The sequence below is a fragment of the Leucopleurus acutus genome, assembly GCF_964270905.1.
Source record: "Leucopleurus acutus genome assembly, chromosome: 19".
NCBI classification, from domain to species: Eukaryota; Metazoa; Chordata; class Mammalia; order Artiodactyla; family Delphinidae; genus Leucopleurus; species Leucopleurus acutus.
This window is the reverse complement of record NC_139161.1, coordinates 46,483,119-46,495,821: the sequence shown is the minus strand read 5'-3', so window position 1 is coordinate 46,495,821 and position 12,703 is coordinate 46,483,119. Positions and strand designations below refer to the sequence as shown.

General features: G+C 39.5%; 2 protein-coding genes across 3 annotated transcripts in view; both read right to left on the bottom strand.

Moving 5' to 3' along the window:
- Positions 1-369, bottom strand: part of GOSR1 (golgi SNAP receptor complex member 1) — a 49,947-nt gene extending 49,578 nt beyond the window's left edge. For both annotated transcript variants that reach the window (XM_082861355.1, XM_082861356.1), the window contains exon 1: positions 330-369. In XM_082861355.1, coding sequence (XP_082717481.1) covers positions 330-360 — 31 coding nt within the window. In that variant the 5' untranslated portion in view covers positions 361-369. The remainder of the gene's footprint in view (positions 1-329) is intronic.
- Positions 370-6,601: 6,232 nt separating this feature from the next.
- The window catches only part of CPD (carboxypeptidase D), a 67,382-nt gene continuing 61,280 nt past the window's right edge, over positions 6,602-12,703 (bottom strand). The window contains exons 20-21 of the mRNA XM_082861439.1: positions 12,384-12,483; positions 6,602-10,736 (exon numbers count right to left, since the gene is read on the bottom strand). Of these exons, the coding sequence (XP_082717565.1) occupies positions 10,510-10,736; positions 12,384-12,483 (327 nt within the window). The 3' untranslated portion in view covers positions 6,602-10,509. The remainder of the gene's footprint in view (positions 10,737-12,383; positions 12,484-12,703) is intronic.

Below are 12,703 nucleotides of genomic sequence, written 5' to 3'. Positions count from 1 at the left end.
CAGAGTTCACACCCAACCCCCTTCGTCCGAGTTCCGCTCCCCCCTCAACCCAGCTCTCCTCGGGCGACTCAAACCCTCTTCCTCTCGGTCCCGGCTCAGCCCTCTCTGCCCAACCCCTGCCCCAGGTCCCGCTGTCGCTCAGGTCAGTCCCCTCCCCAGACCGCACGGTCTCTACAGCCCCCAGGCCCGGCGGCTCGCACTAGCCCGGCCCTGCCCGTCAACTCGGCCGCTCCGGAAGACAGGCTCTTCCCCCTGCTGCCTCCGCCAAGACCCGTCCTCGCTCAGCTCTTCTGCCCCTCGGCGAGACGCACACGGAAGTCTCCCCTTACCTTCCCAGTAATTGCTGGTTCCTGCCGCCATCTTTGTTGTCCAACGTCAGTCGGGATAGGAGAGTAGAGGCGATGCGGGCCAGAGAGTCATTTCCACGCCTTCTTCCGCTTGGCGCCAGGGCCGATGGGATACGTGAGCTTCCACAGACACCGCCACCTGGCGGTCAATTCATCATTTTACACCTTTTGAGCAGCGAGACTGACAACTTCAGGTTTAGCACCTGACACTCCCTGAACATCTGCCTTTCTGGTGTTGGTTTCCGCTCTCCGCGCCCTAAACCTACATCATCGCCCTCAGCTGGGCTTATCCCCTCTCCAACAGGGACCTCCCAGGCTGAGAAGAAAGTTATCCTTAGACACAACTACCTGTTTCCTTCACCTTCTCTCAAATGTGCATCTTCAGCCAGCCTCTTTCTCTTCTCCAAGCCAGAGGCTCTTTTCTTCCCAAGACCAACCTCTTCATGCTACCTCTGCCTGTGTTCCATTATCCCACATCTCTGATATATGTGCTCTTCTCCACTGGCCGCCTTTTCCTCTGTCTACGGTAGAATCCCAGCCCTCTTTCCTTCCCAGCCGCCAAATCTAAAAAGTGTGTGCTAACTGCTTCCATGTGCCTCATCCTGACCCCTCAACCTGTTAAAATCAGCTGTCCAAACTCACTCTTTATAGATACATAAATTATCACAGTTTGCTCGTGTCCACATTTTACCAGTTCTTGTGAAATGCAGAAATCTTACGTCTTGTAAAGGTTTTAAAATCACACCTGGGGCTTCCCTGGTGGCGCAGTGGTTAAGAAGCTGCCTACCAATGCAGGGGAAACGAGTTCGAGCCCCGGCCTGGGAAGATCCTACGTGCCGCGGAGCAACTAAGCCCGTGTGCCACTTCTGGGTTGCCAGCTTCTCCAGCATCCATTATGGGATATATGAGGCAAAAAGAAAACCAAGGAATTCACCACAGTGTCGTACCTTGGATGCTGGAGGTCCCTTGGAGGTTCCTAGTTGGTCTGCCTTCTTCTCTCCACCTTTCTGAGTCTTCTTTGTTTTATATATAACGCATGAGGTTTTTTGCTGTGCTTAGTGGGAGGAATAGAAGAGAAATACATCTAGTCCATTTTGTCGAGAAATGAAAGCCTCCGTTTAATTTTTAATATATTTTAATTATCTGCTAAAATTCTTCATCTTGGGGGCTTCCCTGGTGGCGCAGTGGTTGAGAGTCCGCCTGCCGATGCAGGGGACACGGGTTCGTGCCCCGGTCCGGAAGGATCCCACATGTCGCGGAGCGGCTGGGCCCGTGAGCCACGGCCGCTGAGCCTGCACGTCCGGAACCTGTGCTCCGCAACGCGAGAGGCCACAACAGTGAGAGGCCCACGTACCGCAAAAAAAAAAAAAAAAAAATTCTTCATTGTCTTATACTTTTTTGAATTTATTCCTTGCCATTGTTTTAAAGTTTCTGATTGATAACTGAAAAATCTGTAACTCCCGTGGGACTGTTTCTATTTTTTTCTTGATCTTTCATCATTTGAGATGTGACAATAAAAGTAACTTTTAACTGGATGCTATATGTTATGGATTAAAATTTGTAGTAATCATTTGAGGCTCTAGATGGTATCTTGCTCCAGACACAGTTTGCTGCTTCTTGCAGGCAGTTCAAGTAGGGGCAGATCAGCTTACTCCAGTATGGGATGGGACTAATACCAAGTGGGATTCTACATAAAAATTGGTCTGTTTCTGACTAGCTCTTACTTCTAATGTGTAGCCATTCAAGTGTCCTAACTTAAAGTTGACCGGTGCCCACTGCCTTGATAGGTGCTGAATTCATATTTCCTGCCACACAGTGGTACTGCCTAAAGCTTCTGCATGGTTCTCTGCCTCTTGCCTGGCCTCTCTGCTACCAGGCATCTCTAAACTCTTAGTCACCACTTATGAATCAACCAATAACTTAAGGTAAAACCTTCATTATTTTCATCCCTGAATTCCCTTTGCTAGGATCTTGACCCCTAAGTCTTTGTTACTTTAGTAGCTCTCCAATCCTTCAACAGGTTTTTTGGTGGTTGTTTTAAAATCCAAGCTTTTCTAATTATTCTTGATGGGAAGGTCTTTCTGTTTTAATCCACCCATAACTGGAAGTAAAGCTAAGTTATGTTATTATCTCTAACTTATCTGTAGATTTTTTGTATTTTTCACATGCACAATCATATCTACAAATAATGACAAATTTGTTTCTTCCTTATCAATATTCATATCTGTTACTGATATTTCCATGCTTCATGGCTGAGATCTCTTCTGTCCATACAGCAAAGTTCACATACTTTAGTGGGGTTTTTGTTGGTTTGTTTTGGTGATAGGGAGGGGTCATAAGTGTTCCAATTTTGCAGTTTTCATTTATCTTGCAGGACTGTAAGTTTTCCTTTTTCTTTTCTCTCTCATCACCTAATTGTCAAAAGGTCCATCTCCTTTTTCACTTTTTTTCTGTATTTCAGAGACTGCCCGCTTAGATTACACCAGCCCCTTTAAATTGTGCTCACTTTGAAGCCCCTTCTCTATGGTTTGTGCTCTGATCTGCTTGCACATATTTTTTAGAGCATTCAGACTTATGGTGCACTTAGTCTTTTTGGCAGTAGTTTTACACTAACTTTAGGCCCATTTGCTGGCATCCTTCTTCTCTCTTTCTTGAAGTTCATCTCCCTCTGCCTTCTCTCCACAAAGCCTTGCTCTGAGGTGGGACTGGGGCAGGCATGTGAAAGTATATGCAGAGATTTGGTGATTTTTCTCATTTTATTGTTAGTTTGAAGTTTCAAAATTGTCTGGCTTCAAGTTACACTGAGGTTTTTGTATAGATTTACTTTTTCCTTCTTGTTTTTTGCCTTATTTTACAACGAAATATTGGGAGATGGGGAGCTTAGGTTGCCACCAATGTTTTCAGCTACCTGGACGTTTACCTTCATTCTTTTAAAAATCTTTTGGCCGCACCATGCGGCATGTGGGATCTTAGTTCCCCGACCAGGGATCGAACCCATGCCCCCGGCAGTGGAAGCCTGGAGCCCTAACCACTGGACTGCTAGGGAAGGCCCTCACCTTCATTCTTGAAAGATATGTTCAATAGAGAATTCTATGTTGGAAGTTAATGTCTTCCCTGGCACTTCCAAAGTTTAATTTCACTGTGCTGGTTTCCTTTGTGGGGAGTGATTCTAATCTCAGTCTAATTGCTAATTCTTTGAAGTTAATTTCTTTTCTTTCTGCTTTACATTTTTTTCTGTCTTTGATGCTCAGCAGTCTCACCAATGTGTCTAAGTGTGGATGTTTACTTTGTCTGTCTTGGATGGAGTTTCATCTACAGATACCATTTATCAATTTTGGAAAATTCTCCATCGTTGTCTCTTAGTTTCCTATGCTTCATTCTTTCTCCTCTTTCTCTCTAAAACAAATGATCAAACATGCATTCGTCATATTTTTACCCTCTCCTTCCTATTTTCTACCATTTTGTCTCTATATAGATCTGCCTTCTAGTTTCTGCTTCTCTGTGTCCAAACTGCCATTGCCAACTATCCATCTTAGTTTCTGTACTTTCATTTTTAGAAGTTCTATTATTTTACCTGTGATAGTCTCAGGTTTATCTTTTATTTCTTTGAAAACAGTAAGTTTATTTGCTTTACAGTGTTTGATAATGTCATCTGAAGCTGGTGGGCTTTTTCTGCTTTTTTTACTGGTGGTGTCTTATTTCTCTACATGCTTAGTTATCTTTTTCCATGTTTGGTCATCGCTCTTGAAAAATAGTGAGATCTCCAAATCTAGGATGGAGATAACTTCCGCTAGAGAAGATCTAAGTTGAACTAGAAGTAGTCCCACGTGGCTTGACACCTGGACTACCCAGGCTCTACATACCTGACTAGGTTCTAGACATCGTGTTCCCTCCTATGCTCACTCCTTTTCAAATGTGTTCAAGTCCTGCTGAATAGCAAACTGTACAATCCTTTCTCTTCTGCCCTCCCAACACCCACACCCTCCAAATAAAAGTCCAGCAGCCAATTCTATATTATCTTCGCAACTTTTCGGGAAATCTAAATCTTCTAAATTATTTTTAAAATCTAGCAGTCATCCAATTCAGCTATTACCATAATATACCCACTCCCCATCTATCCCATTCCCTAACTATCTTTAGGATCAATTTTTCTGGGCACCTGCCATCTTTCAAACACCAAATCAGAAGTCGTTTGATCTTGAGAAACTCTAATAGGAATCATACAAAAATAAGTGATGATAATACTTATAAATATTGCAATAACTGCAAATACTCGAAATTACTAGTGGTTCAGATCTAGCAATCTAGACCTTCCCAGTGATTCTTTCACTTTGGCTCAACCTCAATGACAATCACAGAATATAATCCATGTTAAAACAATTTCTATTTAATCCATTATCTCCTTCTACATGTTCTATCTTAAATTTCTCCTCCTACTACTTTTATTTTCCACCTACAGCTCTGACTATATCAAAATCTCTTCATACGGCTTCTGACTGAATCAATAAACTGTCTTAGCTGAATGTGAGGCATCCATCTCTATATACTCCCACTTCCAATTATCACATTTTTCAGTCTAATCAAGCTTCTCACCCTTCTGCTTTCAAGCTTTTTCCAGGCTGGCCTCTAAACTTGAATGACTTTCTACTCTAATTCTTGCTTGCCTCGTTGACATTTGTTTACACAGTGATAGAGAATAGGATTCCAGGCACAATGCCAAATAACATGCTTACTTTTAACATTCTACTGATTAATGTAGGTGGAAATTGTGATACTAAAGTTAAAATTTGGCTTTATAGGCTGATTTCATTGGTTTTGAATTGGGAGTTAATGGTGTATTTATCTGAGGCTGTAAACAGCATAGCATCAGCTGGCATTCTAACTGCAAGTGACAGTAAGAGGTGAAGACCTACATGCTAGCATTTATTCGTAACTGAGTAGTGCATTAGCATTGAGCATTCATGTTTACTTTGCTGAGAACAATCAGCTTCTAGAAATCTGAAAAACTGAATATAATTGGTAGGTTACTATTTATAACACAAACCAAAAGTTTCTTGATTGAGTTATGAGAAAACTCCAGACAAAAATTCAGGAAAATATTTCAAACGTTGGGGGAAAAAGAGCCATCTTTATGGTTCTTATTTCTCGCAGCACTTAAGTAAGGCTGTTTTCACTGAATAAGCATAAATATAATCTAATTTTATTTAAAAACAAATATGAAGCATTTGGCACAATTTAAAACTTTACTGCCATGCTATAGACAATTTATGGAACTACATAATGGAAACGTTTATTTCATTTTTAGTATTCATGTCTAGGGATTTCTTCTACATTTAAAAGGCCACCTGTAAACAGATCTTTGTTCATATATTTGATAAAATAACTTTCTTTCACAGGGATCAGAAAACAGCAAATGATGCTGGTTACCATGGTAATTCAATTCTGAGTCAAATATTATGTTGGGCTCTTTGCTAACATTATTTCGCTTAATTCCCGCTCCAATCCTTTCAGGTATTATTCCTTAACCAGTAGAGAAACTAAGACTCAGAGAATGTTAAGAAGCTTATACAAAACTAAGTCACACAGGAAGCAAGAGCAGAGCCAAGAGTTAGTCTGAGATTGGTTCAACTCCAAAGTCCATGCTCAGATCTCTATGCTGTACTTCCTCTATAGCAGACCTTCTTTTCAGAGGAACCCGTCACTATAGAAGTACAGCTTATTTCCATTTCTATTTTTCTGGTCTGGAGTATGAATTCCTTGTCAGCAGAGCCCATGTTTTTTATATAACTTTGTTTTCCCAATTCCTATTAGAGCAGCAGTATCAACAAGTTATTGCTAAATGAAAAGGGGATATTAAATTCATTGCCACTGTGCCTAAAAGTGCCAGGACACATTACTCTAACTCGGCTCATCTGTAAAAAGAACCAAATTTTAAACAAACAACCTTGAAATGGGTACATAAACCTTTCAATGGCCACTTTTATTATGTTCATTGTGGAATGACTGGACACATATCAATCTAGCTGAGCTGTGGCTACTATGTAATTATTCCAGAAACATAGTTTTATTTTAAGTCAATTCATGAAGACAGAAACACTCTGCAGCTAACAACCTGTATTCCTTGCCTGGGACTATTTTTCCCCTCATATAGGTAGAAAATCTAAATCCGTAACTTTTGAATTGGAACAGTAACTTTTTCTGGTCTATTGCTTTTGAAAAAAGATTATGAGACAAAACACAAAGAAAGACAAACATCATAAAATAACTTTTATACAGGATTAGTAGATCTGTTTACATACAAAAAACAGAAAGGCCCTCATTACATTTAGATTTCACATAAATTACACAGATTGACTTTTTAAAACTACTATTCAACTTTGTTTAAAGTCCCTTTTAAAAATTTCATTTTGAAGGCACAGTGCATGAAAATGAACCAAAGGCTGAAGCACTTGAGATGAATGAGTTCTGGGCACCTCATATAAATAGCTATAGATTGTTCTGGAGCTGGGGAATGTCACTCTGAAAAAATGGGGAGGTGAAAAGTTGATTTTTAATCTGTGTGTAAAAAAATACCATTATGGCATACCTCCAGAAAGTCTGCAGCATGGCCAGCATAGAAGGTAGCTAGTATACTCATGTTATGCCATTTGTAAAAGCCATAATCATACATATTTATATAATTTATATCCAAATGCCTCAAAATGGTAGCCTATTTTCAAATTTCACAATAGATTCTGCCAAATGGAAATCAACTAGGATAATATTCTGAAAGTCAAGTGGAATATTAATGAATTATTGCTAAAAATAGGAGGATTGGATGTTGGGAAACATTTCTTCGTGAACTGGAAATCCAAGTTCAGCTGACATTAATCAAGGGCTCTAATCACCCCCCCAAAATCTGCTTTAATTAAAGCAAATCAGAAACCAAATACTTATCAAAAATTTGCTATATAGAAGATCACTGAACATCAACCATAGTGGACTTTTTTGTAGTAACATTAAAGTTGCTACTGTTAAAAACAATTCCACCAGAGAACCATAACATGGGGCACTATTACAGCATTCATAGCCAAGAAGCTTTTAATACAGCAAGGACAGAACCTGGCACAAGTGCACTTCAGGCCACAAGAAAATAAAATGATTTACTGCTGAAAATAAATGGAAATAGAAGAACAGGTCCTGGTTACTGAGTAACCTGGTGTTAGCTCAGAAACACAATAAGCTCAGGCATAAGCACTACCTTTTATTTATTTGTCAACTCATAATTAGTTTTAAGTTCAATAGTCATTAATTCAGCAAATCCCATTCAGGTGAAAGTTACCAAAGATTAACCAATCAATCACACTGCGCCAAATATACATTACGTTTCCTTTCTGGAGGATGACAAAGTCCCAAAGCACATTCCCTCCAAAGAGAATTGCAAGCATTCCTCAACTGGATGGGATCCCAACTACTACTCAAATGTTCAGCGAAATACATCAAAACTAAAGGGTCTTTCCTTCTGAAATTAACTTGAGTTCATCTTATTGAACTGCATAATCAGTATAAGTGCATTTACATAGGCAGACACTTTGAACATTACCTACTCAATCACTTTGCTTTTATTAAGGAGCTGGGAGGGAAGAAGGCTTACAAACTGATCACCAGGACAAAAAAAACAAAAGCCTTGTGAGTAAAGAAAGGCACAACTCAGGCTTGGGCAAATCTCTTAATACTGTGATACTTACTTGCCTCCATGACTCCAAGGAAATGGAAAGTTTCTAGGAGAAATACTGAAGAAATGCATTCCCCATGCCATACGGCTTCAACGCCTTAAGCAGTTGATGTGGTCTCATATTAGATTAGATCCACAAATAAAAGACAAAGCAGGGCAGAGAACACAGTCTTAGTAGTCATTACCCTGTACATTCATGTTAACAGGTAACATAGGCTGAGAAGGCCTTGTTTTCCAGAGCAATGCATTATTTAGAAATTCATTAGAGATTCAAGATTCATAGCAGAATTTGGTTTTCCTTTCAGGAAAAATTATTAAAAGAACTACCTGTATGTTCATCTCTAAAAATAGTTTACACATGCTTCAAAGGCAATGGACTCCAGCCACTGTGATGTACAGTGGAAGACATGTTTAATTTAAGACAGAGATGAATTTAAAAGGCATCCTCTAGTGAAGACCAATGCTAATAAAGTAAAGGTTGTCATGTCAACTTTGTTTCATTTCTACCTGCAATGTCCCAAGCAGAGCCAGCCACTCATAGGCCCTTTGTTGGTTTTCTGACTTTGCACTCAAAAATAAAGCTGCAAAAAGCGATACCACCACATCATCCCCTTAAGGAAAATGTAGAGCATTATTAGAAGAAATTAAATCATGTATATTTCATTAAGTATTAGCACCCCACAAACTCTGTTCTGTGTACGTGGTGGGCTAAGAGTGGGGTGGCAAGGGCTCAAAATTTTGAGTTGTTAATAACAGGATTAATACCAGAATGGCTTAACCTGGAACCACCCAAATTAGATCACAGATACTCATTAATAAATGTCATGACTTCATTATTCCTGCTAAAGCAAATCTCTGTTTATGAAGCCACTTTGGGTACATTTCTCACAATACTTGGTTGAATGACCTAGATGGGTGGTAAACCACTTCCACATGAAGGCTTTGGGATGATAGATACATTAATGGATATAGAATACAACTTGAAAAGATGAGAGCAAGTTTTTTGATCCCCTGAATTAGTACAAGTTCAGCAGCAACTTGGCCATTAAAACATTCAAAGGTATTAAACCATTAGATCATTGGTAAGACTCATACTTACAAAAAGCATCATTTCCATTGAATAGCATGATATGACAGACACAATAAAACGCAAATCTTTTAGGCCTTTGCAGTAACCCCACTGGCACTGAAGATAACACTTTCTCACTACAGTGTTACTTTTTTTTTTAATGGAGGGAGCCATATTTAAGTGCTTTCAACTGAACTTTTAACAAAATTGGTTGATCAAGAAGAGACCGTCAAATGAAACATTAGGACAAAGAACCCAATCACACGCAGAGGCCTTTACGAATAAGGTTGGCCAAGCTATTTCAATAACAGGATGCTATGATAGGGCGCCGGCTTGGGCTAACAAGGAGCGTAGATATTCTGCGTTCAAAGGTAGGTTAAGAATGTGCAAGTAGGTCTCTTCCACGCTTCCAGGTATTTTCAGTAGAATTCAGATCTTGTCGATTGCCAGGTCATCTGAAAACCCTAAGTGTACAACATAGAAAAAGGTTCAAATTTAGGAAATAGTAAAGAATTAGGCATTCCTAGAATAAACTAGTGCTTCACAGATAAAAGCAACAGCACCTGTGGGTTTTTACCAAGTTAAAAGATAGGCAACACGAGTTTCAGCTTTTGCTAGATCTCCCTCTCAGCTCTACGCAAATGGACACTGAGATCTTTTACAACAGTCAACAAGTTCTCCCTTAAAATGGGGATGTTTACAGCTTTGCTAAACCTTACACAAGAGGTAGTGAAATCCTGCTTAGAGCACAGCCCACCAGTTCTGATCTAGCCTTGGAACAGGTAGAAAGCCAAATACGGAAGCCCGTTTAATCATTTCCTAATGTTACATAAGTTTCAAAATCAATTCAGCCTCCATTAAACCTGAATAATAAGAGAAACTCCAGCTATTTAATAACTAGAGAAAAGTACTCCTCAATAGGTTGAAAAAACCTCGAGTTTTTAAAGCTTTATGTCAGATTCTGACTGCTGTCCCTGCCTTAATGTTTCTGGATTCTTTTGGCCATTTAAAATAAAGAGAAAAAGCTAAAGCCACTAGTAAACACCTGGTGTGCAAAATACAACATCCACTAGTTGGCTTTCTTCAGTTATAGCATAAGCTCCAAACAGCTCATCTTAAATTAAGAAGAAAAACAAAGTGGCTGTCCCATCTCTGCATAAATAGAAAGCAGATTTTTTTTTTCTTTTTAAGGTAAGAGTACTTTAAGGAGGGGAAGTTCAAAACTGCCAGCCAAATTCACAGAGAATACAGATTTAGCAAGTTAACTTCCCAAAGCTCTTTGAAGAAGCAAAATAGTCTCTCTTCTTAATGCAGTGTCTCCCAAAAGGAACTGTAACTTTGCTTGGTACTTATGCTGGGAGAGATGCAAGGTGTGTGTTTCAATGTTTGCTGGAATATAATGTTTCCTCTTCAGTGTCTGTTTCATCCTGGAACTCGTGGCTTAAGAGAGACTTCTTGGAGCCGGTTGACATCATGCGAATTTCATCTTCATATTCATCATGATGCTGCCTGAGCCGATGAAAGCCATCCTTGTGTCTGTTAGACTTGATTGAGCAGATGCACCAAATAATGCAGGCTGTTAGGATCAATGCCGACATGGTGGCACCTGTCAACCAAAACCATCACGTGAGTGGTGTTCTAGTTGAAGAATACATATAAGCAGCTGCTTACAATAGCACTTTTTATATTATGCCCTTCATTTATTTTATTTTATTTTCATTCACTTAAAAACAACCTTTTTTATTACAGAAGTGGTACATGTATCATGTGCAAAATTAGAAAAATACAGATAAGCAAAATACTAAAAACCCATACCCCAAACTCCACTTCACATCTCCATTACCCCAAGGTCATTTTTAACAACCCTAGGGCATATTTTTTCTGGATTTTCCTTCACGTGTGTGTATGTACACATATATTTTTTCTTTTACCACAATGAAATCAAACTGTGTCTACTGTTGTGTAACCTGCTTTTCATCAATCAATGACTTCCACTTTTCCTTTCTGGTAAATTTTCATCTCATCCCAAATCCCTCATTTATTTAAAATATTTTTACATAATGTTATCAGAGTAACAGTCTAAGTAACAGAAAATAATACCAATAAAATCATAATAAAAATTAAGTTCATGGGACTTCCCTGGTGGTCCAGTAGTTAAGACTCCAGGCTCCCAGTGCAGGGGGCCTAGGTTCGATCCCTGGTCAGGGAACTAGATCCTGCATGCATGCCGCAACTAAAGATCCCACATGCCGCAACTAAAGATCCCGCACGCGACAATGAAGACTCTGGGTGCCGCAACTAAGACCCAGTGCAGCCAAATATTAAAAAAAAATTAGGTTCACAACAGCAAATGGGTGGCAGAGCCAGATTTAAACTGAATCCCAGCTCCTATGTTTCTAAGCACTTAGTGATTTATCCTTTATCCGATTCAAGTTAAGAACTCTACCATAAACACCCCACAACAGGCTCTATGATTTGACCATGTTTCCAATATACCACTCTCTCTCAACTAAGGATCTCTCCCCAACACACCCTGTAATAAAACTTGGTTATTTTGCATCAGGTCCAAGTTGTACTTAGAAATGAACCAAGGTTCTTTGTGTCAAAAGATACAAGACAGCAGAGTATTTATTATTTTACCACATTTTTTCTTTCTAAACTTTCAGTGATTCAAGCAATGGCATACATTAAGCCTGGAGAAAACAAATATTCCCTCCTTCCAGGATCATGGAAAAAATAGAACTAATGTAAGTCAAAGTCCAAGGGACTTATGATCTTAGTATAAAGCAAATCATTCATTCAATCAACAACTCTTCATTAAGACCCACTACATGCCAACCCATGGTTCTAGGCACTGGGAGGCAGATGAAATCCCTGTCCTCTCAGAGTTTATGTTTTAGTGGGAGAGATCGAATACAGACAAATAGATGACTAATACATAATGGAACGGCAGGTAGTGATAAGGGCTTTAACAGAAACAAGCGGCGGTGAGATAGTGACAGGGGTACTATTTTAGCTAGGGTGATCAGGGAAGGCCTCTCTGTGGAGGTGACATTTGAGTACAGACCTGAAAATGTGATGGGGCAAGCCATGAGAACATATGAGAAAATAGTGTTCCAGGAAAATCATGTTTAGATAGGAGACGTTAGAAGAAAAGTGATTATTTTCGGGTGATTATGGAGGTGATCCACTCTCAAATTGAAATGTCAGGATTGGTTTTAACTTCAACTACTGAAGATTTAAATTTTTTTACCTGATACAGTTACCACAAGCTCCCTTGGCAAACCAAATATCCGGTTATCTGTGTCAAAGACTATTACCACAGAACTGGCTGCATCATGATGCACAAAGACCTAGGAAGATAAAGTGCAAGAATTAGGAAAAAGTTTACCTAAGGTATATTGTATCCCTGCTATATTCCTAGGGCCTTTATAGCAAACCAAGGAGATGGTTCATTGTCATCTAAAGTACACAAAATGCTACAAAAATTTCCCTTTTGTTGCTAAAGGATAGAAAGATAACAAATACCATAATCAAGAGGCGGTCACATTTTTCTTTATTCCCCACAAGCTT